Source organism: Etheostoma spectabile, chromosome 19 (genome assembly GCF_008692095.1).
Source record: "Etheostoma spectabile isolate EspeVRDwgs_2016 chromosome 19, UIUC_Espe_1.0, whole genome shotgun sequence".
Classification (NCBI taxonomy): domain Eukaryota; kingdom Metazoa; phylum Chordata; class Actinopteri; order Perciformes; family Percidae; genus Etheostoma; species Etheostoma spectabile.
The window spans coordinates 7081471-7108361 of NC_045751.1; the positions used below are offsets into that span (position 1 = coordinate 7081471).

The 26891-nt window shown below is 40.4% G+C and overlaps 1 protein-coding gene across 3 annotated transcripts in view; it reads left to right on the forward strand.

Moving 5' to 3' along the window:
- The first annotated feature begins 1034 nt into the window (after window positions 1-1034).
- LOC116706962 (E3 ubiquitin-protein ligase rnf213-alpha) overlaps window positions 1035-26891 on the forward strand; it is a 30313-nt gene continuing 4456 nt past the window's right edge. The window contains exons 1-56 of one of the 3 annotated variants that reach the window (XM_032544043.1): window positions 1035-1189; window positions 3077-3193; window positions 4018-4166; window positions 4555-5238; window positions 5361-5521; window positions 5614-5781; window positions 6698-6903; window positions 7031-7320; window positions 7413-7672; window positions 7808-8023; window positions 8122-8314; window positions 8407-8462; window positions 8691-8865; window positions 8961-9104; window positions 9246-9344; window positions 9429-9551; window positions 9802-9985; window positions 10191-10364; window positions 10654-10806; window positions 10886-11505; window positions 11642-11801; window positions 11881-12098; window positions 12240-12377; window positions 12481-12648; window positions 13031-14318; window positions 14428-14609; window positions 14725-14880; window positions 14968-18579; window positions 18666-18790; window positions 19030-19146; window positions 19229-19353; window positions 19437-19559; window positions 19654-19718; window positions 19816-19969; window positions 20061-20202; window positions 20288-20479; window positions 20597-20727; window positions 20809-20966; window positions 21062-21268; window positions 21442-21629; window positions 21741-21861; window positions 21981-22081; window positions 22173-22355; window positions 22555-22721; window positions 22823-22925; window positions 23016-23130; window positions 23266-23473; window positions 23601-23800; window positions 23919-24041; window positions 24133-24243; window positions 24492-24734; window positions 24828-24903; window positions 25016-25050; window positions 25141-25241; window positions 25349-25505; window positions 25682-25856. In XM_032544043.1, coding sequence (XP_032399934.1) covers window positions 3094-3193; window positions 4018-4166; window positions 4555-5238; window positions 5361-5521; window positions 5614-5781; window positions 6698-6903; window positions 7031-7320; window positions 7413-7672; window positions 7808-8023; window positions 8122-8314; window positions 8407-8462; window positions 8691-8865; window positions 8961-9104; window positions 9246-9344; window positions 9429-9551; window positions 9802-9985; window positions 10191-10364; window positions 10654-10806; window positions 10886-11505; window positions 11642-11801; window positions 11881-12098; window positions 12240-12377; window positions 12481-12648; window positions 13031-14318; window positions 14428-14609; window positions 14725-14880; window positions 14968-18579; window positions 18666-18790; window positions 19030-19146; window positions 19229-19353; window positions 19437-19559; window positions 19654-19718; window positions 19816-19969; window positions 20061-20202; window positions 20288-20479; window positions 20597-20727; window positions 20809-20966; window positions 21062-21268; window positions 21442-21629; window positions 21741-21861; window positions 21981-22081; window positions 22173-22355; window positions 22555-22721; window positions 22823-22925; window positions 23016-23130; window positions 23266-23473; window positions 23601-23800; window positions 23919-24041; window positions 24133-24243; window positions 24492-24734; window positions 24828-24903; window positions 25016-25050; window positions 25141-25241; window positions 25349-25505; window positions 25682-25856 — 14023 coding nt within the window. In that variant the 5' untranslated portion in view covers window positions 1035-1189; window positions 3077-3093. The remainder of the gene's footprint in view (window positions 1190-3076; window positions 3194-4017; window positions 4167-4554; window positions 5239-5360; window positions 5522-5613; window positions 5782-6697; window positions 6904-7030; window positions 7321-7412; window positions 7673-7807; window positions 8024-8121; window positions 8315-8406; window positions 8463-8690; window positions 8866-8960; window positions 9105-9245; window positions 9345-9428; window positions 9552-9801; window positions 9986-10190; window positions 10365-10653; window positions 10807-10885; window positions 11506-11641; window positions 11802-11880; window positions 12099-12239; window positions 12378-12480; window positions 12649-13030; window positions 14319-14427; window positions 14610-14724; window positions 14881-14967; window positions 18580-18665; window positions 18791-19029; window positions 19147-19228; window positions 19354-19436; window positions 19560-19653; window positions 19719-19815; window positions 19970-20060; window positions 20203-20287; window positions 20480-20596; window positions 20728-20808; window positions 20967-21061; window positions 21269-21441; window positions 21630-21740; window positions 21862-21980; window positions 22082-22172; window positions 22356-22554; window positions 22722-22822; window positions 22926-23015; window positions 23131-23265; window positions 23474-23600; window positions 23801-23918; window positions 24042-24132; window positions 24244-24491; window positions 24735-24827; window positions 24904-25015; window positions 25051-25140; window positions 25242-25348; window positions 25506-25681; window positions 25857-26891) is intronic. The other 2 variants (XM_032544044.1, XM_032544045.1) reach the window with 2 other exon arrangements.

Sequence of the window (26891 nt, forward strand, 5' to 3'; positions counted from 1 at the left end):
GTGCCATTTAAGGTTTATTTTTCAAAATTTTTTCCTGGGGGGGCATACCCCCAGACCCCCTAGGGGAGCCCCATCCCCCACATATACAAATCCCAATTTAAACCCTGAAGTGTAATGATGCTGAAAGAGCCAAAGAAATTGATTTGTACGTGGCAAAATATGGGTTGGCCCCCCCAAATCTCACTCCAAGGTTTTGGAAAAGTTGGCAGCCCTGTATACAAACCTGTTGAAGTTGAAGGGCACATACAGGAACTGGTCCAGTGCTGCTACTTTGTGGACATTTTGCTGTGGTGAACGACTTCTTGCTTTCTATTTGCACACGTAAACACAATGGATGGATTTACATGTAGCCTGTGATAGTTTTCCACTGTAGGCCACTGGACAACAGCCAGTTTACTGTGTCCTTGCTCAAAGTGAAAGTCAAATACAGCCACGAGTTTCTCTGACTGCTTGAATGCTTGTGACCATATAGCTAACCAGTGACTGAGTTGGACAGAGTTTAGGTAAAACTCTGCAAGCACTGTTGGGTAAAATTATATACTTGTACTAACAATCATTGTTAAGGACAAAGATAGACACAACAAACGTGCTTTTATGCCACAAGCCATGAAGACAATGCCACTCTTCATGAAAGCCTTTAAGGGGTGCATATACAGACTTGGAATTTGCCTGTAGGACACAGTTATTTCTAAAAAAATAAAATACAAAAGGAAAATCCCACAATGCTTGTAACTAAATCACTTGATGGACCATGGCTCCCTATCTAATATTTGTTTACATTAACCATTCAGAAAGCACATGCCCCCTCTTGGATGTGCCTACTCTGTGCTTGTGTTATATAGTAGCCTACTTATACAGCACTTGATTATGAATAAAAACTAGAATTGTTGATCAGTGTGATTAGAACAAGTTGTACTAGTCCCAACTTGCCACACCTGTGCATAATAACTTCCAGCCATCCTCCCCGGTCCAGAAATAAATACTGATATGAGCCATTAAAGTAAACTGTTTTAGTTGACGCCCATTTCTGATAAAACGAAACTTTACAAGACATGCGGAAACGGAATAACAGCAGTGTCTTGGATGTGTCTCTACCGGCGGTAACGTTAGGTCCAGCAGAGATGACTTCTGGGCTTTTCCTTTTGCTAAAGAGGAGACATATTTTATAAGGTCGCGACAGTCTTTTCAGGTAGGACATGTTTGTTACCTCTCTGTAGAAAGCTGGAGGTGATAACGTCAGACTTTTCGACAAATTAAAAATAATAATCTAATGTTAATCATATTAGCTGGAGTTAGCTAACTTATCAGACCTCGCTGTCACGGGACTCTTCTGAGTAAGTCTGGCTCAAACGGGTTTTAAAAGCAATGTCATTTGGTTATCAGCCGTCCTTGCACCTGCACATTTTATTGTTTTGTTTCTAGAAAGTGAGTCAGAGAGCAAACAGACTCAGCTAATGTAAGCTAACATAACGCTGTTACACAGTAAACTAGTTAGCTAACTCGCTGCCTAAATGTAGCAAGGACACTTATTCCGTGTGACACAGAGCTGTTACTGTGTTGTGATTATGCAATAATATTGGTAACGTTAGCTAATGTATGTTGTTTAGTAAGCATTCCTTTTTGCTGTTGTCGAATGAGGTTATAGGTCGACATTTCTACTTTCCTTCTTTTTTTGGGGGGGGGGGGGGGGGGGGGGAAACAGGAAGTGGCGCAACAAATGATTTTACGAAGCAACCACGCTATTGGCTGTGGACCCAAAGATCTTTTCATTAAGAGGGTGGATCACTCCATGCGTTAAAAACGTTGTGACTCATTCCAGTCTGTAAACAAAGATAGGTCTAATCTCTCTCCTTCTGCAAACTTGTTTTGCGATCCTAACTGCAATCTTATAATACCCCCACGATTAATTCATAAATGTTTCTTTAATAATGTTGTTTTATAAGTTTTTTAGATAAAGACAATTTGGGGCATAATAAACAGTCAAGTACACTGTCACATCTAGTTCCTGCAATTTTCACAGCATTTTTTCCCTGTCTATCAATATTACCCATAGACTGATACAGTCTATGATATTACCACATATTTGCTAACATAACAATTATTTCACACATTTTTTATTTGAAAAATAATCACAGAAATTCTCAGTGAGAGAGAAAATTGAGCCCTAAAATTTGACAATATTTGACAATATATGTATAATATATGAGTATGGACAGAAAGTAGCAACAGCATGAGATATGTCAGTCACATTTTTTTCACTGTTTAGAAAATCTTAAGAAAATTCTGTGCTAAACTCTGAGCTGAATAACCCTGTTGCCTCACATAGAAGACCCACAAAATATGAACAAAAATGCAATAAACTTCATCACAGCAATGCTTAAACATTCAAACTATAATTGTTGCCTTAGGGTGTAACCATAGGTCCTAAGGGCTTTTCTTAATACATCCATGGTTGTTAACAAAGAGCGAGCAGAGCAGTGATTATGTCCTTGAAGAGGAAATGAAGCATAGACTACTGCAAGTTTTACAGAATCCCTTTTTTCAATCTGTCTTTGGTCATTTTCAACAATTATACTCGTAAAGTATTATTATTCCTTATTATAAAAAAATTAATTGAAGTATTATTTTTTCTACAGAAGAGTACATTTTTATTTTTTAATACTTTTTCCTTCTTCTTTTAACTATTAGTTATGCTATCTTTCTAAAGGTTAGTGTAATTCTTTTTAAAGAAACTTGGTCTATTGTAGTGCGCAGTGAGACCTCTTAGTTTTTCTTCTCTGACTGATGCGACCGAAGGTGGGCGTGCCGTGGCTCGCTGTCACTGCTGCATAGCTCTATTTCTTTAACTGTCTATGGTTCTATCCATTTCAATCACTTAGCTAACGACATGTTTAGAGGCCAGTTTGTTGGGTGAGACTGCTCAAAGTCCCTGTCGATGAAAGAAACTCCTTAGGCGGTTGTTTCGGCAGAGCTGGAGACTGTCTCGTGAGGCCTCACGTAGCAAAATTGAAAGTGAAAGGAATCTGCGACAGGGTGGCACTTCAACGTACATTGCAGTTGTTCTTTTCCTTTGCAGTGATCACTTGTGTGAAGATGAAGTGCCCACGTTGTTCACAACATATTGCAGAGAAGACCGCCAAGTTCTGTAGCGAGTGTGGTCAGAAGTTACCAGTCCAACCTGTAAACACACAAGGTAAGTAGATTCATTTAGAAATGTCTTGTAATAAAATATATAATTACACACAAAATGTGATTAATAAGGTCCGAACAATGTATAAAAGAACAATGGTTGTTTTGTTAGTAAAATATCCAGAAACTAATTTGAAGGACAGATGAGTTATACTGTAGTGTATACTTTAACTGTGTGCCATTCAGGGCAGAGTGTATGTTTCAATTGTGTGTTTGATGGTACTGCCCCTATCAATTTGGCCACACAATTGTCACAATAATTGGTTTTAAACATGAAACATATTTAAATGTCCCTTTATCCCTAAATAATAAACGTAACAACTTGTATGTAAAGTTAATTAAACAATTATAAGAAAAAAAAAGTGGGTTCAAATCTTCAAAGCCTGCATTTTCTATTGTCATACCATGAGTCTGTGTTGCAATTCGTAGGCTTTTATAGCACTTTTAAAAACAAAATTAGAAATTACTTGACATGAAAATAATAAACAAGTGGACTTGGCCAAGTGTTATAGTTATTCTCTTACCTTAGGGTGGCAGCATCCCTGCATCATCATCTAATACTACTAATAATAAAGGACAGCAGGTGACATTATGTACTAGTACAAAAAAATTATGTTGTGATTAATTTGGATATTGCTCTCAAAAATGTATATTTGCATCCTTCAAATCTTTCACCAGTTATGGGATGTGATTCGGATTCGACTGGAATGCAAATTAGCCTTAGGCAAATAACTACTGTCGATAACCCCCAGAGCAGGGCATTGTAGTTGTAGTTTTCACATGTCTTAGGGTGCAGTCTGATTTGTATACCATTTATCTTTAATCCAGATACAAGGGATCAGCCCAAATCCTTGGTAGCAGACCCAGGAATTACGGCATCAGTTTCAGAGAAAAACGACCCACCTGTGGACAGGAAAGACTCCGATAAATCTCCCAAAAGGCCAAATGACGAGACCATCAGCCAACCAAAGAAAAAGGTGCGTGTGAATGTCTGTTGTTCTAGGCAGACATTCTTTGTGCAAGAGTTAAATACAGAATGCCATCATCCCTTTCTAATATTTCCAATAATAGATAAGTCTAGGTTTGGTCTACCTTTTGGTAAAAATGTTCTGCCATCTTCAGACTCTAGAATCAATTGGACTATGACTTCAGTTGAAGGCTTGGGCATGTTCATTTAAAATAAAAGTCATAAAGACATACTTTTAGTTAATATCTCTAATAATGATATCCTACTTAACGTTACCACACATCATTAAAAGGCCTTTTGTTTAGATCTTTAGAAATTTAAAATGTCAGTCCGTCAGTAATACTAAGTATTACAAAAGTGGTTTGTAAAGCTGTTCTTCTACCATATGCCCTTCACAGAAGAAGAAAAAGAGGAAGAACAAAAAAAATAAAGATGGCAACTTGTCATCAGCCCAATACCCGTCCAATCTCTCCCTGGGAGACAACCAGGGGAGGAGGACACAGGATGGGAAAGACTCTTCTGGCAGTGAAAGCTCAGATAATGCAATGGATGAAACACCAGACTCACTCCAGGATCAGCCCTCCTCACTGGAGAGCCAGCCTAGTTCTTTAGCAGCTAACATTCCTGCCGCACCACCTGAAGACACACACGTCGTTGAGAGCGAAAAGGAAGCTGCCACAGAAGAAGCAGGAACTGTGGGACAGCCTGAAGAAGCTCCAGGTAACCCTGCTAAAGGAAAGAGCAACACACCAAAATCAACTCCAGATCAGGCGCTCAACACAGCACCAGCTGACACTCCGACTCCCATCTCAGGTGATAGCAACATTACAACTTCTCAATCAGGTTCAGGCAAAGGGACAAAGGCCACTATTGCTAAAGAACAAAAGACTGAAAAGAAAAACTCCAAGAACAAGAAAGACACAGCCAAACAACCTGCACTGGACCAGAATGCCAACGTGGAGCAACATGTGAAACAGACAGGAGAAAGCAAACAGAAGGGAAAGAGTCAGCAGGTACAGAAACAGAAGCAGGCTGTGGTAGCTAACCAACAGATGGTTTTTGGCCCTCAAAATGTATCAAAGGTAAGGCTGACTATACTGTATGGAAAGTAATCATTATTGACAGAAGCCCACATTTTATTCTTTTACTGGAAAAAGAGTTTAAGGTGTATACTTAACCTACATTTTTAATGCTACTTGTACAGGCTGACAGCACAGGCTCCAGTGTGGACCCGCAGCGGACAGTAGAGGACATGGTGGTTCAGGCCTCGACCGCAGCACAAACCTCCGACGCTGACCATGGAAGTAAAGACGGCACTAAGGATAACACACAGTCCAGCAGCCCAGCTGGCCTGCCACCCAAAAGGTGGTTGTACACATGTGCTTTAGATCACCAATGCCAGTTGTGTGTGTGTGTGTTATTTGCTATATCTGTATTTATTTGTTTTTGCTTTTCAGGCCGACCAGGAACAACACCATTGCTGCACAAAACAGACTCACTATTTACTTCCATGCAGTTCTTTCAAAAGATTTCAAATTTGATCCAAAAGAAGATCGTATCTTCATCAGGGCTGGGTTCCGCATAGGGACATGGGAGGACGATGCAGTTGAGCTGAATGTGTCCAGGTACGTATACTTAAATCAATTGTCAGTTTAGCTCAGATGGTGGTCTAACACATGGGCACATGAAACAAAGATACACGCAAAAAAAGAATCCCCCAGAATTTAGTTTTGATTAGGAAAAAAATAACACTTTTCCATAATCATTGCCCTATTTGAGTACACATAATGTGTATGGAGTTATTATGCTACTTGCTTGTTGACAAACTTGCTATAACTACATCTACAATCCCTAACTCAGGGTCAAGCTACCTGTATAGTATAGTATAGTATAGTATAGTATAGTATAATATAATAAACAAATACTTTATTTAATAACAGGCACTGTCAAACAGAGAATTGCAGATGAGCAACTTCTTCTGAGAGTTTTTTCCAGATGTGTGGTGCATAAAACCTCAACGCTGATTCTCTGTGTTTAGGTCTGACTCTGGATCGAAAAGAGACCTGAACTGTTAGTTCTTACCCTTTTTAAAACACCCACAAAATGTCCCACAATAACACAAAAAACTATCTGTTTGAGGCAGTGGTAGACAAGCAACTCCCGTGTTCTGTAAGAAAAAAATATTTTGTAAACCCACGTGTAAACTTAAACTGGGTTGCCTGACGGCAAAGTAAAGCAGTGAAAATATTGTAAATATCGCGTATACTAAAACTGATTTTTTTTTTTTTTTTTTGCTGATTGGGAAGTTTAGTCAAATGGTTAATTTATGTTTAGCCGTGGCCCATGTTTACAGCAGTACATTGCTTAGCTTCCATGTTGGTACTCCTGCCTGCCTCTTACTAGGGGCTTGCTGACTGCCATCTACTGTATGTAATACACTGACTTATGAATAAGTACCTCATACAACCCCACTTCAAAAAATTTGAACCATCCTTTAACACCCCATACTGTACATTTGACTTTATTTTCCTTTTCACACAGGGATCTTGGTGAACATGGTTTTTTGGTCGAGGGCAGTCTAACGACACTCAAAAGTGAAGCTGAATCTGTGTCGATACCATACAAATATGTTGTCTATTACAATAAAACGCGCAAATATGCGTATGAGTACATATACAAACTGGATTCTACACACCAAACAACCAACAGATGTTTGTTCGTAAAACCACGCCTTGTCAATGAAGACGGTAAATGTTACGTTCACTTTGTCCAGCTGTAATTATATTTGTTTGCATGCAAATGGAATCTGATTTATTATAGTATGACATATTTGAATTACACACAATTCATGTATATTTTATCTTTTTTGTAAAGGGGACTGGCATCAATATGATGACATCATCTGTGCCGAGCCATCGAAGAGCATGCTCAAACTCTTTACAGAAACATTCTGGCCTAAACAAAGGAGTACTCTGATTCAAGGCAGAGAGATTGCGGGGAATATAATGCTCGAGACCATATTTGATCTTCTCAGGACCTGGACCCCTACCAATTTGAGAAGTTTTCTGATCCAGCTGAATCAGTTCTGTCAGGTTTATGGGGAGCCTTTTGTGTATGAAGAAAAACAAAAGAAGTGGTACTCCTTAAACTATGGGGAAGATGATGTATGTTCCTAATCTTTGTGTAAAAAGTCTAGGCGCACCCAGGTATGGCCTGCCGAACTTAGTCTCTCTGTGTCTCTGGTATAATTTCCTAGGTGAAGAAGATGCTAAAGGACTTCATGGTGACAAAGGTGATTCCTCAGTTGCTGAAGAATGGAGGCGGGACGATGCTCTACATTCAGGATCCCATGAGAGCAGCTGTTATCATGCTCTTTTTATGGAGACAGCAAAAATTAAAACTGGATAATGGTGAGCTCCATAGGCTCTGCAGTGCACTCTGTTTACCCAAAAAAGACAAAGAGGACTTCCTCCAGTACTGGACAGAGTTTTCTCAGGATGTCGCTATTTTAAAAGAGTAGGTACCTATTTAATAATGCTGTTGATATATAATTACATGGACCAATTATTTAAAATGATAGTCACAATCTACTGATTACAAAGTAACAAAGACTAATCTGTTCAAATGCTAATAAAATGTTCTTTGATGTAGTCTGCAAGAACTGTTGATGTATCTGATACGGGAGGTGAAGAAATTGGGAATGCCACGATGGATTCTGGTGCTACCCCTCTTACACTTCCTCAGAGGAACCGCAAAGCCCTTTGAAAAAAATACTCTTGGAAACTTGAAGTACGGCACAAACTGGGCCGGTTTGCAAGGCCTTGAAGTTGGTCCCTCAGCATCATACATGAACAGTGAACAGAGGAAGTAAGAGCCCCTCACACAAACATCTTACATTGAATTTATTTGGAAATAGATGGATTTTAATTTACATTATGTTTGTTTACTTACTCTTCTGTTTTCAGGGCACTAGTGAGTTTGATTAAAAGCCACAATCACTTGATGGAGGTTGATGCACTTTTAGTGCGATCCTGCACGTACCTGATGCCATTTGATGACCTGATGGAGTGTATCATCAACATTAACATTGAGCTTTTGGACATGCTTTATGTTTTCACTAACAAGGCTCCTCAGGATATTACAATCAGTAACTTCCAGGTGAAGTGCAAACACTAGTTGAAAATTATATATTTCAGAATTATAATATGTTTCATTAAACTAATTAATGTTCTTGAATTTCTGCTTTACAGACAGTATCTGACATTCTCTCATATATCCAAGGAAAACTCATTGAAGAACAGTACAGGTGATTTGCTCTTCTAAATTTACTAGATTTTCTATTGAGTTGTAAAAGGCATGAGGTCACAGGCGGTTTATTTCTATGTGTTGGTTGAATTGTTAGTTCACATTATAGTTTGTTCTTTCCATATTCTTGTATGACTATATGGCTGTGCTGATCATGAAACCACATTTTAACATGGAGCGTGACATGTTTGTTAAATGTGATGCTTTAACCTTCCGTTTTGTGTTATAGTTATTTTACTGAGGCTTATAGGAGAGAGTGCCTAGTAACAGCAGTGAAACTGTTGGAGAAGCTCTGCAAAGGTGTCACATCAGCATCATATACCCATAACTACCCTGAAATTCCTGTGGCTTGTATGAATCTGGTTGCATCAGTGTCAGACTATGTACAATGTAACAAGCAACAGGTATGTGAAGGGAATCTTATAAGGCAAACTGTTAGCATTTCAGACAGATTTAAATCTTGCTTTTCTCAATTACTGTCCTAATAATTCTCATTCAGGAGATTCAAGAAGGTGAAAGAGAGAAACAATATGCAAAAGATTTCATCTCCATAATGAGGAACTGGATAAGTCGCTTCTTCAGACAGAGTTTGCTCAACAAGAGTGTGTACCTGTACCGTGTTGAGACCTCAAAACAGATTGAAGTGAGCAGATTTGTTAGATTTAGTAAATCAATAATACACAAAGTATGCATGTGTACTCATGTCTTACAACCCATCAGTGGTAGAGAAAGCTGAAACATGTTTTTTCTGAAATATATATATATATATATTTTTTTTTTACAGACGTGGAACAACATAATCGCCATCCAATTCAAAGATGAAGAGTGCACGAAAGAATGGAGACAGACATTCACAATGGATTTTGAGGGCAAGTTCAAACAGGTATGTGACATATCTTTTGCACATCCCTGTTACTTTTTGGTTAAACTATGAAATGTGACATATGTTTTATGTGTCTGGTTTTAGGAAACTGCCTTGGATAAAATTGAATTTTACTGCACAAAAATAGAGGAACTCAGTAAATCCCATCCACACGTTGCTGCCAGTATTGAGAGGTGTGCTCTTGAGGCTGTTACATCTTTGTGCCAGGTAGACAACTCTTTCTTTCACTTTTTGAATTTTCATGTAGTAATTGCATATTTTATAAGATTTCTGGCCGTATTTAAGAAAATTAATATTCCATTGACAGAAATGAGTAAATTACAAATTAAATCTTCTAAAAACAAATTCAGGAAAATGTCCCTATATAAAAATAAAAGGAACTGCATGAAACACAGATTTGGATCATCTGTTTAAAAGATGCACAGTAATGTTAATGCCTGTTCAACCTCATATACAGACCAAGTCTGAGGGAAAGCTGTTTGAGAGGTTCAAGATAAACTGGAAGTTCGGGAAACTCATCTCAGCCATTATCCAGAAATCTTGGCCAAAGGACCAACAAGGAAATTATCAGAAAGATGAAGAATTAGTCCTTCATCACCTCCTCTCCTGGACTGCCGCCAAAGACATTTTCAAACTGCACGGTATATCCTCAGAAATTAATAAACCATTAAAATATGTACACACCAAAATGAAAACTTCCGTAGGGTAGGCAGATAGAATATAATTGTAAAAGAACAGATGATAGGAAACCAGGCCTCAGTTTATGATTGAATTCATGGCAGAAACTGAGCATTGTAATAAGTAATGTGGTTTTAGACAGAAACACTAACATTTCTATAATTGCAGGTACAGACAAAAACGTGATTGAGACGCTCTCTCAAGATGCCAGGGACAGAATTGCTATAGCCATATCTTCATTCACAGCAATCAACAAGCAACTGGTCCATGGAAACATTAAGACCAGCATGCTCAACATCATTTTGGAGAAGAGAAACGTCTTCTTAGATCTGCTGAAGATTGGTAATAACAGTCTGCTTGTCAGCAGAGATTTCTGAATACATTTGTTTGTCAATAATAAAGAACCCTAGAACGTGTGTGTGTGTGTGTGTGTGTGTGTGTGTGTGTGTGTGTGTGTGGTGTGTGTGTGTGTGTGTGGTGTGTGTGTGTGTGTGTGTGTGTGTTGTGTGTGTGTGTGTGTGTGTGTGTGTGTGTGTGTGTGTGTGTGTGTGTGGTGTGTGTGGTGTGTGTGTGTGTGTGTGTGTGTGTGTGGTGTGTGTGTGTGTGTGTGTGTGTGTGTGTGTGTGTGTAGATTGCCTCTCTGAGAATGAACAATACAAGGATAATGCCAAAATGAGGAGGCTGTTACAGTGCAGAGAGGATGAAGTGAAAGCTGTGCACCATGAGAAGGAGCTTGTGGACGTCTTCTTAACAATGAGCCAAAAACTAAAGGAATATATGACCGGTATGGTGTACAATCAGTCAGTTTGGTTTGATTACACACTTGGGGCAAATATAACACGTTTATTTAATTTCCTTGACAGTTGATGTTGCCGACATGGAAGAGAGACAGCAGGTCAACATTGAGATTATGCCCCTGAACCATTTCATGGAGGTTCATCCATTTGACCAACTGTCCTCTGCCAAGGCTGGTGTTGTCACCTACTTTGATCTGGTTGAAGAAATCAGAAACATGACAGAGGTCCTGTTCACCTTTAGAGAGAGTCATATATTCAAAGTATGCTGGGAGAAACAAGCCAAACTCATAGCCACTGAAGAAATGGAAGATGACCACGCTGGCGAACATGGCGTAGCGGACGTTATGGCAACACCAGAAATGATACATGACGACATTTTCGAGCCTTGTTTTGCTGATTACAAAGACATCTACACTTGTCTGAAGAATGGCAGCATTAGGCTTGAGGAGGTAAACCAGCTATTCAGAGATTACAAGGGCAAGTACGAAGAGCTTGCACTGGACCTGGACATCATGTGCATGATCGATAAATCAACCGACAAACAGTGGATCCACAGCAGGGTTCAACAGATCGAGCAGTATCACGATCTTCATCTAGCTGTGGCTTCGGCTCAAATTATCATGATGGTCAAAGAGACGCTTAATCTTCAAGGGGACTTCAGGGTTCTCGAGACTCTTAGAGAAGTTGTAAGTGGCCATATTTTGAACTAAGACTGATTATGTGAAAACGAATAAGGCTAAAAATCTCCCTTTGCATACCATGTGTGTTAAGTTTCTTTATTGTTTTTAAAAATAATTTAAAATTGTCTTTTTATCTCTTCAGAGTCAAGCAGACTTTCAGACAGAGCAGCTCAATCGGATTGACAATGACTTGATGCAGGCCAAGATGGTCCTGGTGGACATCACTGAGGCCCGGAGTCAGTGCCTACTTGAGCTGGGACTCAGAGGACACTTTGTTAGATGGGTAAAAGATGCACTTGAAGGTAAACATAGTTAATTGCTGTAGTCCCAACCAATTTATTTGAATGCGCATTCAGCTAACTTATATTTATTAATTTTTAGATATCAATGAGTTGAAAGTGTTCGTTGACCTGGCTTCCATTTCTGCGGGAGAGAATGACATGGATGTGGATCGCGTAGCTTGCTTCCACGGTGCTGTCCTTGGCTATTCGTCAATGCTATATGAGCTCAAACCAGATGCTGGTTTTCATGTCCTCAAAGAGGTGCTCAAGAAGCTCTGGAGAGCTTTGGAGAATGACAGCAACCTACCAAAAAAGCTAGTAAGAGGACACCTTGCTAATGCTACTGCTGAAAGAACTCAACAACTCTTAAACATCAAACTATCTAACAGTTGGCATAGTAGCCTTATGAAATGGAAAATAATATTTAATAGCTTAATTTAGAATTGTCTTCTTTTGTAGCGGGACAGTGCACGCCATTTGGAATGGCTGAAGACTGTGAAGGACAGTCATGGATCAGTGGAGCTGTCATCTCTCTCTTTAGCATCAGCCATCAACAACAAGGGTATCTACCTGATCAGTGCACAAAGTGTTAAAAAGGTGAATAACAATTAGCTGAGGGCGTCCCTATGTACATGCAGCACATATGTTTTCTCTGAGAACAAAATTTCTACAATTAAAGTATTTCTGTGTTTCAATCCAGTTGACTCTTGACACAGCCCTGAAGCTGCAGATTCCAGAGGAGCATGATGAGGCTCATCAGCAGATGCGCTGCTACACACTTGAGGACCTGCGGGAGCTGCAGAACAAACTCATGCTTATGTCTGGGAAAGGTGATCAAGGGCAGAATGAAGTTGATCGTTTTACAGAGGTATATTTAAATGTTTCCCTTTTTTATTTAATTAACTTAGGTCAATTTGTTTAGCATAGGAGTTGAAATACTACTACAACTACCAATGCTTCTGCTACTACTTCTATATAATAATTATAATCCTAAGCAAAAATTCTCTATCTTTGAAGATGCATCAAGTTGTTGTAACCAAAAATCACAATAATTAAAACAAATATAAAACAAATACAAGGATTAATAACATATGACAAACAGGGACAGAGCTAATATCTATTGACATCAACAGTAATGACTTGGGTGTACTTAATGCGTAAAATGTAATGAATATGTAATCATTGTCATTTGCTCAATGTTTAACAGCATTCATATTTGCATCTGACTTTAGTTTATTTTTCTTTTTCAGGTTTTTGCCAGTGTTCAAAGACTAGCTGAGGCATTCATTGCCCTCTACACTGCTGGAAATCCTCTATTCAGGCACTGGGAAGCGCAAATCAACTGCCGTTTGAGCTCTGAAGAACACAGCATTGTGATGGACTTTAACCTGGGCAGTGTTCTTAGTGTTGTCATTGTGGAAGGCAGTATAGAGGAGCAGCTTCCAGAATTTTGCAGGAAAATGGAAAAGTGCCTGCACTATTGGATGGATTTCGTGGACAAGCAAAGATCCCAGCATTACTATCTGAACTACTATACAGCCGAACAGATTGTCTACCTCTGCAGCAAGCTGACTCAGCAAAATGTGACCAATATGGAGGACCAAGTACTCATGCTGCTCTCCTTCGTCAAACCAAATTGCACAGCCTCAGACTTGAGGCAGGTCTGGCATGAACTCCAGTATGAGATCCTCACCAAACCACAAGAGCAAAACGAAGACATTGAGTTCCAGACTTTTGTTATGGTGCCAAGAAGTGAGCTGGGAAATCCAGACTTTACTAGTGAGCTGGATCCTCTGCTAAGTCTTGTGGAACAAGCAGATGGTTCGCAGAAATTTGATCTGATATGGAATGCTTTTATGAAAGACATGAAGAATTATCTTCCCCACATTCTTGATATAAAAAGTCTAGGAAGACTGTTGGAAATACTGGCCAACAAAGAAGATGAGAATAAAGACGATGAGTGTGAAGAAGGCATTTCTGATGATAACATTGGGGATTTCATACAGAGGCAGCTACCTAAAGGCTTGACTGCCGGGAATCCAAACCTCATTGTTTGCCCACATGATGAGGTCCTGACATCTTGCATCTCTGTTTACATGAGTAGCAAAGAAGAGACACTTCCCACCTATGATGAAGTCCTACTGTGCAACTCCTCAACACCATACGAACAGGTTGAGCTATTCCTCAGACGCTGTCTCAGCACAGGCTACAATGGACAGAAGATATACTGTCTACTGTATGGAGATCTGCTCACTTATGATGTGAGCTCTAAAGTTGAGAACTTTTTTCAGCGAATGAAAATGCAAAGCAGGAAAGACTACAAACTTGTCATAATCTGCAGCTTGGAAAGAGAACATGCCTACCTTCCCTCAGCCTTCAGCCAGTACAGATTGCACATGGTTCCCCAGGAGCCATTGGCGAGGATCCAGAGGTACCTCTATAAACACTACATTGTCCCAGCAGATCAATGCAGTGCTGCGGCTGCATTCAAAGACCGACTGTGCGTTGGTGTTGTCTCATCCAAAAGGGCTGGTGTTGGTTAGTAAATATGTACAGTACTCAGCTATTTTAAATTATCAATGGTGAATATTTTACTCCTAAGATCATTGATACCTATGTTAGTTACCTTTTTTTCTTTTAAATGCAGGTAAATCTCTCTATGTCAAGAGACTTTATGAAAAACTGAAGCACTCAACCAAAAAGACATCACTGATGAAGTGCATCCGCTTGATTGAACCAAATGTTGATGAAAATGTCATCCTTCAATCTCTGTTGAACACCCCCAAGAGGAAAGAACTTGTGATGTTCCATTTTGACATCACATCATCGGTAATAATGAGTCTCAAGTTGATGATTAGTGCAATATAGCCGGATTGCTGTAATAGGACACGTATTGGCAGCTTACATATGGTGTTAATGGACTGTGTTTTATGTGATTGAAAAGGTGCAGAAAGGTCTCCATGAGTTTCTTTTCAAATTGTTGATCCTGCGCTATTTGATGGACGCTGAGGGAAAGATGTGGAAGTGTAGTGACACGCAGCTGTATGTCATAGAGATTTTAGAGCCATCTGTCATGTCAACCAGAAATGCCTCACGGCAGGTAAGAGTTTTTACAATTTTGACATTACCACTATTCAGTTGTCATCTGATTTTAAACCGGTGGTTATATCTCTTTTTTTCTACATAGGTTCAAACAATAAACAGCACATTCATTGACGTGTTTCCAAATATTTTCTGCCGACCTCCCAAAGAGGTGCTAATGCTAGAGATGAGGAAGCAAGAACATCCTACCATTGTGAGCACTGATGACCCACTAATGGATGATGAGGAATTCAGGAGTGCAGCCTTTCAGCGGCCATACCAGTATCTCACAAGGTTTCATAACCACAGTGATCTTGATGTTTTTAAGTATCAGGATGTTGAAGGGACACATTTGGAATGTCTTCAGATGTTTCTCATGTACTGTGGTATTATGGACCCATCCTGGGCCGAACTGAGGAACTTTGCATGGTTCCTTAACCTTCAGCTGAAAGACTGTGAGACATCTGTTTTTTGTGATGCTACTTTCACTGGAGACACGCTGACTGGATTCAAAACATTTGTGGTGGACTTCATGATTCTGATGGCAAAGGACTTTGCCACTCCATCACTCAGCATCTCTGACCAGAGTCCTGGCAGGCTGCAGATGGACCTGTCTGGTGTCCGAGATGAAGACTTGGCTCCTTTCCTGATCAGAAAGAGATGGGAAACAGAACCACATCCATACATCTTCTTTAATGATGACCATGTGTCCATGACCTTCATTGGTTTTCATCTTGAGCCCAATGAACAGAATTCTGTTGATGCTATTGATCCCACCTCAAGAAGGGTGATAAAAAAGAATGTCATGACAAGAGAATTGTATGAAGGGCTAAAACTTCAGAGAGTCCCTTTCAACATCAACTTTGATTGCCTTCCAAGAGGGGAGAAAATAGAGAGAATCTGCAATGTTCTTGGTATCCAATGGCCTCTTGACCCTGATGAAACATATGAACTTACAACTGACAACATACTAAAGATGCTGGCAATCCATATGCGGTTTAGGTGTGGCATCCCTGTCATTATCATGGGCGAGACGGGGTGTGGTAAGACTAGGCTCATCAAATTCCTTTGTGAGTTGCGGAGGAGCGGAGTGGCCACTGAGAACATGAAACTGGTCAAGGTGCATGGAGGGACAACTTCTGAGATGATTTACACCAAAATCAGAGAGGCAGAAGACATTGCTTCTATTAACAAGCAAGACTATGGATTTGACTCTGTTCTTTTCTTTGATGAGGCCAACACTACCGATGCCATCAGCAGCATTAAGGAGGTCCTCTGTGACAAGACAGTCAAGGGGGAAAGCTTGACACCCAACTCTGGACTGCAGATTATTGCAGCATGCAACCCTTACCGAAAGCACACAGATGAGATGATTCAGAGGTTAGAATCTGCTGGTCTTGGGTACAAAGTTCGAGCTGAAGAGACTGATGAAAAGCTTGGGTCCATCCCTCTTCGCCAATTAGTCTATAGAGTTCAAGCATTACCTCCAAGCATGATCCCTCTGGTGTGGGACTTTGGACAGTTAAATGATCAAACAGAGAAAACATACATCCAACAGATTGTGCAGAGAGTGGTTGACAACAAAGAAATTGATCAAAGTTACCTCAAGTGGATCACTGACGTCCTTTCAGCTTCACAGAAGTACATGCGGAAGAGAAAGGATGAATGCAGCTTTGTCAGTCTGAGAGATGTTGAACGCTGTATGCAATCATTTGTTTGGTTCTACGACAACCACAACATGTTGTTTGCAGAGCTTGAAAAATTTGAGATTACTCAAAATGCTGAGAAGAATGAAAGGCATCACAGCCAGCCTGAAGTGAGAGACCCTGTACTCTGGTCCCTAGTCATGGCCATAGGAGTGTGCTACCATGCATGCCTAGAAAAGGAAAAGGATAAATACAGACAGAAAATCAGCAAATGCCTTCCACAACCATACTTACCAGCAAAAGTAATGCAGGAAATCACACTTGTGCAGGATTTACTTCTAAGTGGTGTGCCAATGGGGGATACTATTGCAAGAAACAGTGCTCTTAAAGAGAACGTCTTCATGATGGTTATCTGCATTGAGCTACGAATCCCTCTCTTCTTAGTTGGAAAACCTGGAAGCTCAAAATCTCTGTCTAAAACTTTGGTAGCAGATGCAATGCAGGGCCAAGCTGCTCATTCTGACCTCTACAAAAAGCTTAAACAGATCCATTTGGTTTCCTTCCAGTGTAGCCCTCACTCAACACCAGAAGGCATCATTAATACATTCAAGCAATGCGGACGCTTTCAGGAAGGAAAGAACCTGGACGAGTACATATCAGTTGTGGTTCTTGATGAGATTGGCCTGGCTGAGGACTCTCCAAAGATGCCACTGAAAACCCTTCATCCACTGCTAGAAGAGGGATGCATAGATGATGAGCCCCTACCTCACAAAAAGGTTGGATTCATTGGCATCTCCAACTGGGCTTTAGACCCTGCAAAGATGAACAGAGGCATTTTTGTCTCCCGTGGTGACCCTGATGAGAGGGAACTCATCATGAGTGCTAAAGGCATTTGCAAATCTGATGCAATGGTTTTGGAAAAGGTCAGGGATTTCTTCCAACCCTTTGCAAGCGCCTATTTAGACATCTTCTGCAAAGAAGGCAAAGGCTTTTTTGGCCTACGTGACTATTACAGCTTGATTAAAATGATTTTTGCAGCAGCCAGGGCTTCTCAAAGAAAGCCCACTGCAGAAGAAACTGTGAAGGCAGTGCTGAGAAATTTCAGTGGCAAGGATGATGTGGATGCAGTTACTGTTTTTACCAAAAGTCTGCAGATTTCACCCAACCTGGAGAACATCAGTGCCATTGAGTTTGTGAGAGAAAACCTTCAAACAGTTGGACAAGAAGAAGAATGTCGGTACCTGCTGGTGCTAACAAAGAACTACGCAGCACTACAGATCCTGCAGCAAACCTTCTTTTCAAAAAGTGGTCAGCCAGAAATAATCTTTGGATCCAGTTTCCCGAAAGACCAAGAGTACACCCAAATCTGCCGCAACATCAACAGAGTAAAGATCTGCATGGAGACAGGTCAAACAGTTGTGCTCCTAAACTTGCAGAACCTCTATGAAAGTTTGTATGATGCCCTCAACCAATACTATGTCTGCTTGGGAGGACAGAAATATGTGGACCTTGGACTGGGAACACACCGTGTGAAATGTAGGGTGCACAAAGACTTCCGGCTAATTGTCATTGAGGAAAGAGAGGTGGTCTACAAACAGTTCCCAATTCCTCTCATCAACAGGCTGGAGAAACACTACCTGGACATCCACACTGTCCTTAAAACTGAGCAGAAGAGGATGGTGGATGAATTGGAGAAATGGTTAAGACTTTTTGTGTCTCTCAGCAGTCAACATACATCAGTAGCTCAGGCTTACAAGTACCAACTGCCAGACGTCTTCATCGGGTACCACTCAGACACATGTGCTTCTGTGGTGCTTCAAGTAATAGAGAAGCAGAATGACAGTTTGGAAACCTCAGACCCTGAGAGGAGAATACTGGATGAGGCTAAACTCATACTGCTCAAATGTGCCACACCAGACTCAATTGTACGGTTGGACTGCACAGGCCTTCCCAAAGTGGAGAGCGAAAATCTGGCCAGGGTCTACTTTGAAGAGCAGAATAACAACTGTTTAGCTGACTTCATTCTTGCTCACACAAGGCAGGAAGTCCATTGCTATTCCTTCTTCACAGAGGTAACCTTAAAGTTGTCATACTAGTGTAAAATATATCACAAAGCTGTAGATATTTTGGACTAAGTATTTGTTATTTTAAACTATAGGTGACAACATTCTCCAGACTTCTGACATTATCTGACCTGGAACCACTAGTGCAAGTGTTGCATAGTGTTGAGCTCCTCTCACTGCAGCAGTTTGACACTGAGCATTCCTTCCTAAAGAAGATCAGGTTTGTTAAAGAATAATTATATATAAATATATATATTTATGTGTGTGTGTATATGTGTGTGTATATATATACATATATGTATATGTGTGTGTGTGTGTGTGTGTGTGTGTATATATATATATGTATATGTCTATATATACATGTAGATGTGTATGTATATATGTATATGTGTGTATGTATGTATATATATATATATGATCTCAATGCAAAGATCAGGTCTATTCTCTGTTTTCTTGTAGGAACTTCATAACAGCTGAAAATGGCAGTAATATCGCTGGGCCCTGCACCAAGATTCTCCTCATTCAGTGTGATTTTGATGAGGCCTCTCACAGTGCCAATCTCATTGCATCTGCAAAGTAGGTCCAACATTTCATCTCTGTTGGGTATGCACAACTGTGGGATTATTTTGCTCTATTGAGTTTTCCTGTTCATTTTTAGGTATTCATCCATAAATGAAATCAACAAGCTAACTCAGGAGAGCACAGGAAGCAGGGTGTTTGTCTACTTCATTACCAGACTGCCAAGAATGGAAGGAGGGACCTCCTACGTTTGCTTTCATGGAGGTAAGGCAACCATGACTTGTGATTTAAAAACAAATTGTATCACATTGTTTAAAGAATAATCTGAAACATGTTATTGTTTACAGGGCCGTGGAGATCAGTTCACATTGATGACCTCAGACGGTCAAAAGACATTGTTTCAGACATCAAAGCCTTGCAAAACATGACTATTAGTCAAATTTTTGAAACCAAGATGAGTCAACCTGAAGGTAACTGATTGATAAATTATTGATTGCAAATCATAATTTACTCTACATAAAATTCCTTTTGTAACATTAAAATACAAAATTCTTTTCCATGGAGATGGCATGGAGGTGGATGACATGTACACTGAAAATGTGCATGAGGAAGCAGAGTCAGAGGAAAATGTGAGTACAGACAACTTGTATTTCAAACATCTGCTGCGCTAAAAAAAAACATAACTTTGCAATATATATTTTTTTCTGACTTTTCCTCTTGCTGCAGGGCTTATATAATGTTGTGGACACTACAGCACTAGTGCGGAGCTGTGTGCAGGCTGCAGTAGGCATGCTGAGGGACCAGGTGGAAAGTGGCCTGCGCAGTACTCGGAGAGTTGAGATGCTGCTGACACTCCTCAGTGACAATGATGAAGTAAAAGGTACTAATCACATTTTCTTTTTGTGTTTTTGCAGTTTCAATCATGCTGATCAATGCAATCATTGCTTATCATGTTATTAAACTCTTATCAGGTGAATTTCTGCAAACTGTGAAGAGGCATCTTCACTCATTGCTGGTGACTAATGATGGCAACACCTTCTCATCCATCAAAAGCAACTGGGTCATTAAGGAGGCCTCAAACATTGATGCCTTGCAAGAAGGAGGCACTTTCAGGTGAGTGCTTCAACTGCAGCATACAAAATGTATGTGTTTGCCTTATATTCCCATTATGTTTAACAGCACTGTGAATTGTTGACAGGCACACCTTATGGAAGCGTATTCAGGCTGTGGTCATCCCCCTCTTGGCGCAACTGCTTTCAGTCATTGACCGTAACCAAAACTTGGACATCCTGCTAGATACAAACTGTGGTGAATTTGTCAAGAGACTTTGGTTGGATATCTTTGGCAATGATAAGCTGCTTGAAATTGCACACCTAACATTGGACCACAAGTAAGTGGTGGTAATATTGCACTTTGCGTAAAGGAGTCAAAATTCCTATATAGGTAAAATTTAACCTACTGTTTACTTTACATATTTAAACATTTTCATTGTTTTCTCTTATTGCAGTTGTGGGACAAGAACAATCCTTGTCCAGAACTACATTGCCCAAGACAGGAACATGTGTTGCAGTATGCCCTTCAGCTGGAGGATCAAGGACTACCTGGAGGAACTCTGGGTTCATGCGCTTCAGCGTGAAGGTAATAGCCTGATAACACTCTCCGTAACTGGCATGTCACTACCACAACGTTGTTTTTTAAATTAAAATGTATGTTGGTTAGGCCACACTCAACAAGAATTTGATGAGTTCTTTTGGAAGACGCCACTGGGACGATACATTGAGAAAGCAGACCGAGAGATGCAGACCGAGTTTTTCCAACGCTACCTTCAGGATTTCATCTCCATGACGATGAATGTGACTTGTCAGGAAGATCTGCAGGTTGTGTTTCTGTACTACTTGAAGCCGTTCATAACACTACATTTGTGTGATGTTGTGTGCATGTATATGCTAACACTCATTATTTGCTTTTATAGCTCCTGTGTGGTGCCCTAAACTGTTGTGTCAATGAGCTGCGATTGCAGCTCAATGCCACTGATACAGTGGCATCTCTTCCCTGGATTCATGCTGCTTATCATGAGTTCAAAAACCGACTGCAGAATCTCTCCAGAATGATCTGCATTGAGCCCCAGGTGACCCAGCACCTCTTGAAGAATCATCATACCAGAGACGGGGATGAAATGGTGAGCATCTAAAGACTATTTAGTTTAAATAATTAATTTATAATAAAATAATACTTTTCTTTTTCCTGTTATCGTTCAATGTTTTTGAATTTGGCATGCACAAAATTGACTTTAAGATTAAATTATGTTTGGTAATCTGTGATGTGTACTGATCATATTTCTCTGTCTTCAAGGTACTCGATGTGTATGCTGCTCTTGCATGTGTGGAGTACCTTGAGCCTAGAGTCCTGGACACAGATGCCCAAAGACAAGCATGGCTCAGACAGGTCAAAAAGCTCCGGGTTCCCATTGAGTTGAACTGCTCAGAAGACATTGTGAGACGCTATGGAGAAAGGAGCAAGGCGATGGTCTGTAGAGTCCAGTAAGTCACGCTTAACTAAATATATATTTAAATGGTGGGACAGCTAGCAGTAGATAATGTTTTAGCTCAGTTGAGTATGATGGTTATTTGTTTGTATTTCGTTGTTCTTAGAGCTGGATGGAATCGGATATTTTCTCTTTCTCTATTTGTGGAACACATGCTGTTGGGCATTGAGAAGGTAGAGAAGAAGCTGACACCTTTAGTTTTGGAGCATACAAAAGGGCTTTGTCAGGTCGGTCTGGGTTCTTTGTACTAACCTCAATTTTCATGAATTCAGTTAATTACTATAAAACTGCATCAACAAGAATTCCTTTGTCCTAAATAACATGTATTACCTGTACTTTGTCATAGATACTGGAAAAAAATTCTGACCTGAAAACTCAGCAGTCATTCGAGGCAGTAATCAGTTTGCTCAAAACCTGCAAAGATGGAGCCGTAGAACGCATCTTCAGGTAGAAATACAGTTTTCTATCGTTTGCCTTCATCAGAATCTCTGCTGCACTTTTCCTCCACCTTGTGTCATCCATCCATTGTTTTTTCCAGGTTTGGTCTTACACAGTGCCCTGTGTGTATGGGAGACCCCCAAGATCCGCTCTGCCTGCCATGTGAACACATCTACTGTGTTACCTGTATCAAACAGTGGTTGGTCCCCGGTCAGATGTACTGTCCCCTCTGCATGCAGCAAGTTAACGACGACTTTCCCATAGTTCCTTCAGATGCCATCAGGTTGGTAACTGCATGTGGATTATAACAAGAACTGATTTAGATGTTTGTTTCTCATAAAAGGCACAGATACGGTGTGCTTCACACACACACACACACACACACTGTTCTGTTATAAGTTCCTCAAGGTAACCCCATGCTGTGTAAACTTGGCATGTAATGCATTTGAACAAAAAGCTGTTGTGTCTCTTGTTTTGTTTAGGATTCTAATCAACCAACATGCTCAGTTCAGGAAGCAGTGCAACGCTTTCTTCATTGACCTGGTGTCTACTGTGTGCTTCAAGGACAACTCCCCCCCCTGTTCAGCTGTCATTTTCCATTTGCTGTCCTTTCTCATGGTGGAAGCCAACACTGTTCCCATTCTCAGAGGTAGGGCCCTGCTCTGACCCTGGTCACTTGGGTATGTGCACACCCATGTATCTGCTTACACATGTGTTGTCATCTCTGACTATCCTTTTTGTTTTTTCCAGTTAATCGACAGATGTTGACAAAGGTGCTCTCTCCATTTGATGACTCTGTGGATAAAAATCCAGTGGTTCGGTCAGTAGTGCTCAAACTACTGCTGAAGTACAGGTAAGGTGCTATTGTTGCACATTGGATAAAGCATACTTAAATGTACGCTTCTAACATTCTCATTGTTGTGTCATTTTTCCGTTTCTGAAGCTTTGATGAAGTTAAAGGTTACCTGCAGCAATATCTGGTGGCAGTTGAGCAGAGCAACATCTTGGAGGAGACAGACAAAACTGAACTCTACTCGTTGTACGTTAACTGCTTGGAGGTACACAGGAATTCTGACTTTTTTTGTCTGTTTGATAAAATAAATTAAAAGCAAATCCGCTAATCACATCAGTGGATTTTGATATCTTGCATTGTGATGCAACGTTCATATGGTAGTTGCTTTTCATTTCTCTAGGATTCCATGTTTGAAAGGTCGCAGTTCAAGTCCATTGCAGACCAGCAAGTGTGTCTGCAGGAGGAAAGTGCCTTCCTGACTGATTACCTACATTCACATGATCAGTTTGCCGAAACAGTCACTGTGGAATATCTGCAGCAGGTGGCCAGAGTGCGTATGGACCTGGATATGGCTGCTAGCCTCATTGTGGAAAACCTCAGAGCAACAGGTGTTTTCATTTTGATGAAATACAGGATTATCTTCTCAAATACTGTTCACATACTAGTGAAATGAGATTACTTTGTGTTTTAGAATGTTTTAAATTTACCAAAATGTCATTCTATTTTTAATCACAGCAGTGGCTCAGAAGACAAGTCAAAGTGGAACCACAGCCTTCCTGATCAGTGTGATGAACTTATGTAGGCGCAGTAGAAACGACTGGTATCGTGTCTACTTGATCCGTAAGATCTGCAGCCAACATGGTGTGGAGTTTGTCCTGAAACTTCTCAAAGTGGATGACATGCGGTGGCTCTTCCCTGAAGAAGTCCTGCAAAAGGTTCAATTACCCACATTATGATTTTTTAGTATCGGTGCCAAAATAAAGGCACTGTTGTATTCTAAATGTAATGCTAACAGTTACTAAATAGTGTGGTTGAATTTGTGATTACACCCAGAGTAAAGAAGCCACCCCAATAGACCAGTATCTTGTGTGTGGGGAGCATTACAAGACCATCAGAAATGCTGTCGCAAAGGGAGTTATGGAAGGCAAAATGGATGGACTGGACGAGACTTGTGAGGTAACGTTCTTGTTGGTAACTAAGCATCTGGTCAGGCCTCTGTTTTTGTGTGCTTGTTTACACGGGTATCTTGTTGCTCTTTTCTTCATAGGGGTGCAGATGCTTTCCACAGTGTACCACAGTTTATCTTTTGTTGGCGCTGTACAGAGAAGTCACCACTCTCTACAGAGAAGCCAATGACAGCTTCCATCCCAAGCCTGAGGTAGATCTTATATTAATAAGACCTTATGAACTGCTCGGATATAATCTGTTTGCACCCATTTGTGCAAATGACCACAAGTAAAAAAAAACTTGTTGGGAGTTCATCTAACTTGTTTTCAAGTCATATTTTGCTTGCAACTTTGAAATGGGAACCAAACACAAAAATGCAGTTCTTTACTGGACTGTTTTCTGCATTTGTCAGTAAACTACTGACTAACTACTTATATTTATGTATCTTTTTACCTGCAGCAATTGGAAGCCCTGATGGCCTACATCCAGAACTCCAAATTCCTTGCCAGCCCACAGGTGAAGGCTTTTGCCAAGTCTTTGGTGACCAACCAACTGGGGCCATTGGTTGTTTGCCCTGGGGCCCCTGGTGCCCAGTCTGTGTCGGTGGAATTAACCATTCATCTGGCTGCTGTTGTGATCTGCGGGAACAAGGAGATCTTAGCTCCCCTGCAGCAGCTTGCAATGGCACCTGCCAACATGCAGGTACAGTGTGTAAACTGTCAGCTGCTTTAAGGTTGGCAACTAGGCCTCCTCTTCTTGTAGTTGAATTGAATGTGGTTTTATCTGTTTGTACAGGCAGCCTTCTTGCCAACCATGCCAGAGGACATGTTGGCAGTGGCTCAACAAGCTATGGGACATTTGCAGTGGTACCGTAAGTAAACAGACAAAAGCTGTACCCATTGTACTCACATATTCTTTAAAATTCTATACTTGAAAATTCTATAATTTTTTTATATGTAATTTCTGATTTACCTTTACCACAGATTGCCGAAATGGTCACCCCTGCACCATTGGAGAGGTACGCTACGTTCAGTTTAACTTTTTTATAGTTTTTTTTTTTATACTCTGAATGATAATTTTTCTTTGCATCCTGTTTGTTTTTCTTTAGTGTGGCCAGCCCATGCAAAAAAGTCATTGTTTGGATTGTGGTGTTGAAATTGGAGGAGACAACCACATTCCTGTGTCAGGATTTCAATCCGTTCCATTGCAGTAAGTGGTCTAACAGTTAATTCGAAAAAAGATTGGAATACAGAATATAGTTATTTAGTTTACAATTTCTTTTAATTTGTCTTAATTTATTAATTGTTTTCTCACAGGGGTGACCGCACTCAGAAAGGCCACATCCTCGGCGACCCCAGTCGCAGGGACAATCCCGACATGATGGACACAAAGAGCATTTCACCTGTTCCCTTCACCATGGTCCGCATGCTCACTCACATGGCCATGCTGCTGGGTGCCTGCAGCCAACCACAGGTAGCTTAAATAATGAGTACAGTTTTAATGGAGATCCTTCCCCCTGCAACATATTCTTGAGTGTTTAAAGGAGCAGCAAAAAAAAACATTCTAGTGTTATAGCACCGTTGATATCTTGCTGTTTGGATTTAAAAGGGAGGAGTCTGGTCAGTCATCCACTTTACTTGTGTTTCTAGTCCATCTCTGCCATCATCAAGCCTCCAGTACCTGACCCAGGTGCATTTCTACTTGCTCACCTGCGAAAGGACATGAAACATCTTATTCGATCCCTGGGTAAAGGGACAGATGACACAGTCAGCGCTGTTCACCTGCTCATCAGCAGCCTCCTGGAACCCAATCAGCAACAAACATGTAAGGAACAACAAACCTACTGTAACAATATTATGAGCTGTGTCAATATTGGGAGCAACATAATGATACCAAAAATATACCAATCCGTGTCCATCATTTTAGTGCTTCATTGTTATGGTTTTCACTTAAATTCTTAAAGGTAGTGAAAGCATCTTTCTAAAGTGTGTTGCTCCAGAACCTTCTTCCTAGTTTAGAAATATTGACGCACCCTGGCGGCAGCACATGTAATTTGCAGCAAGGGTTAGTCTAGCAACTCTCCGTTGGCTTGCAAGCTGTAAAAAACAAACAAATTCTGGTCAGGCCAATCACATCGTGTATAGATTCGGTGGGCGGGCTTGACATAAGGACGTCAGAGTTCTCTGCTACTTAAAAACAAGAAGATGGCTGCAAGCAAGCAGCGGTCGTTTGAATCAGCTTTGGCTGTGACATAGGAAGACTTGGAGTTAAGCTTTTCTTTGAGAAAAGAACAAAGAACGGCACTGAAGACAATTGTTAAAAAAGGAAGATTTGTTCAAAGTTTTGCCGACCGGATACACCAACAGTTTAATCTATCAACTAGCGTTGCTCTGGTTGGTTGTAGCGCAATCCTATTATGTGCAGAGGGAATTTAAAAGACAACCATTTATCCCATCCCTCAGATTGAGCCCTGCCAATGATGAGTTCCAAGACTCAACATCTTGATGTGTGTCTGGCTTGTCATACTACCTTTTTTTTACCTTGTTACTGAAAGATGTGGGCTGCAGGACAGTGACAGAAAATAGAAAAGAGAGGGAGGGGTGCCCTCCAGTGGTTAGAAATGGTGTGGTGTTCATATGCACTGTATGTACACATGGAATGTTATGGAGGTGTTACTTTATATTGAGTGATTTTAAGTCACTCAAGGCAACAAATGCAGGATCCGGGTGTCAGGATTGTTATTTGCAATGTTACCCCTATCTTTCCATATGTTCTAGGAATGATATGGTGATGTAATTACAGTGGTTACTATAGTACATTTTTTTTAATTTTTTTGAGAACTGCCTACATAGGATAAAT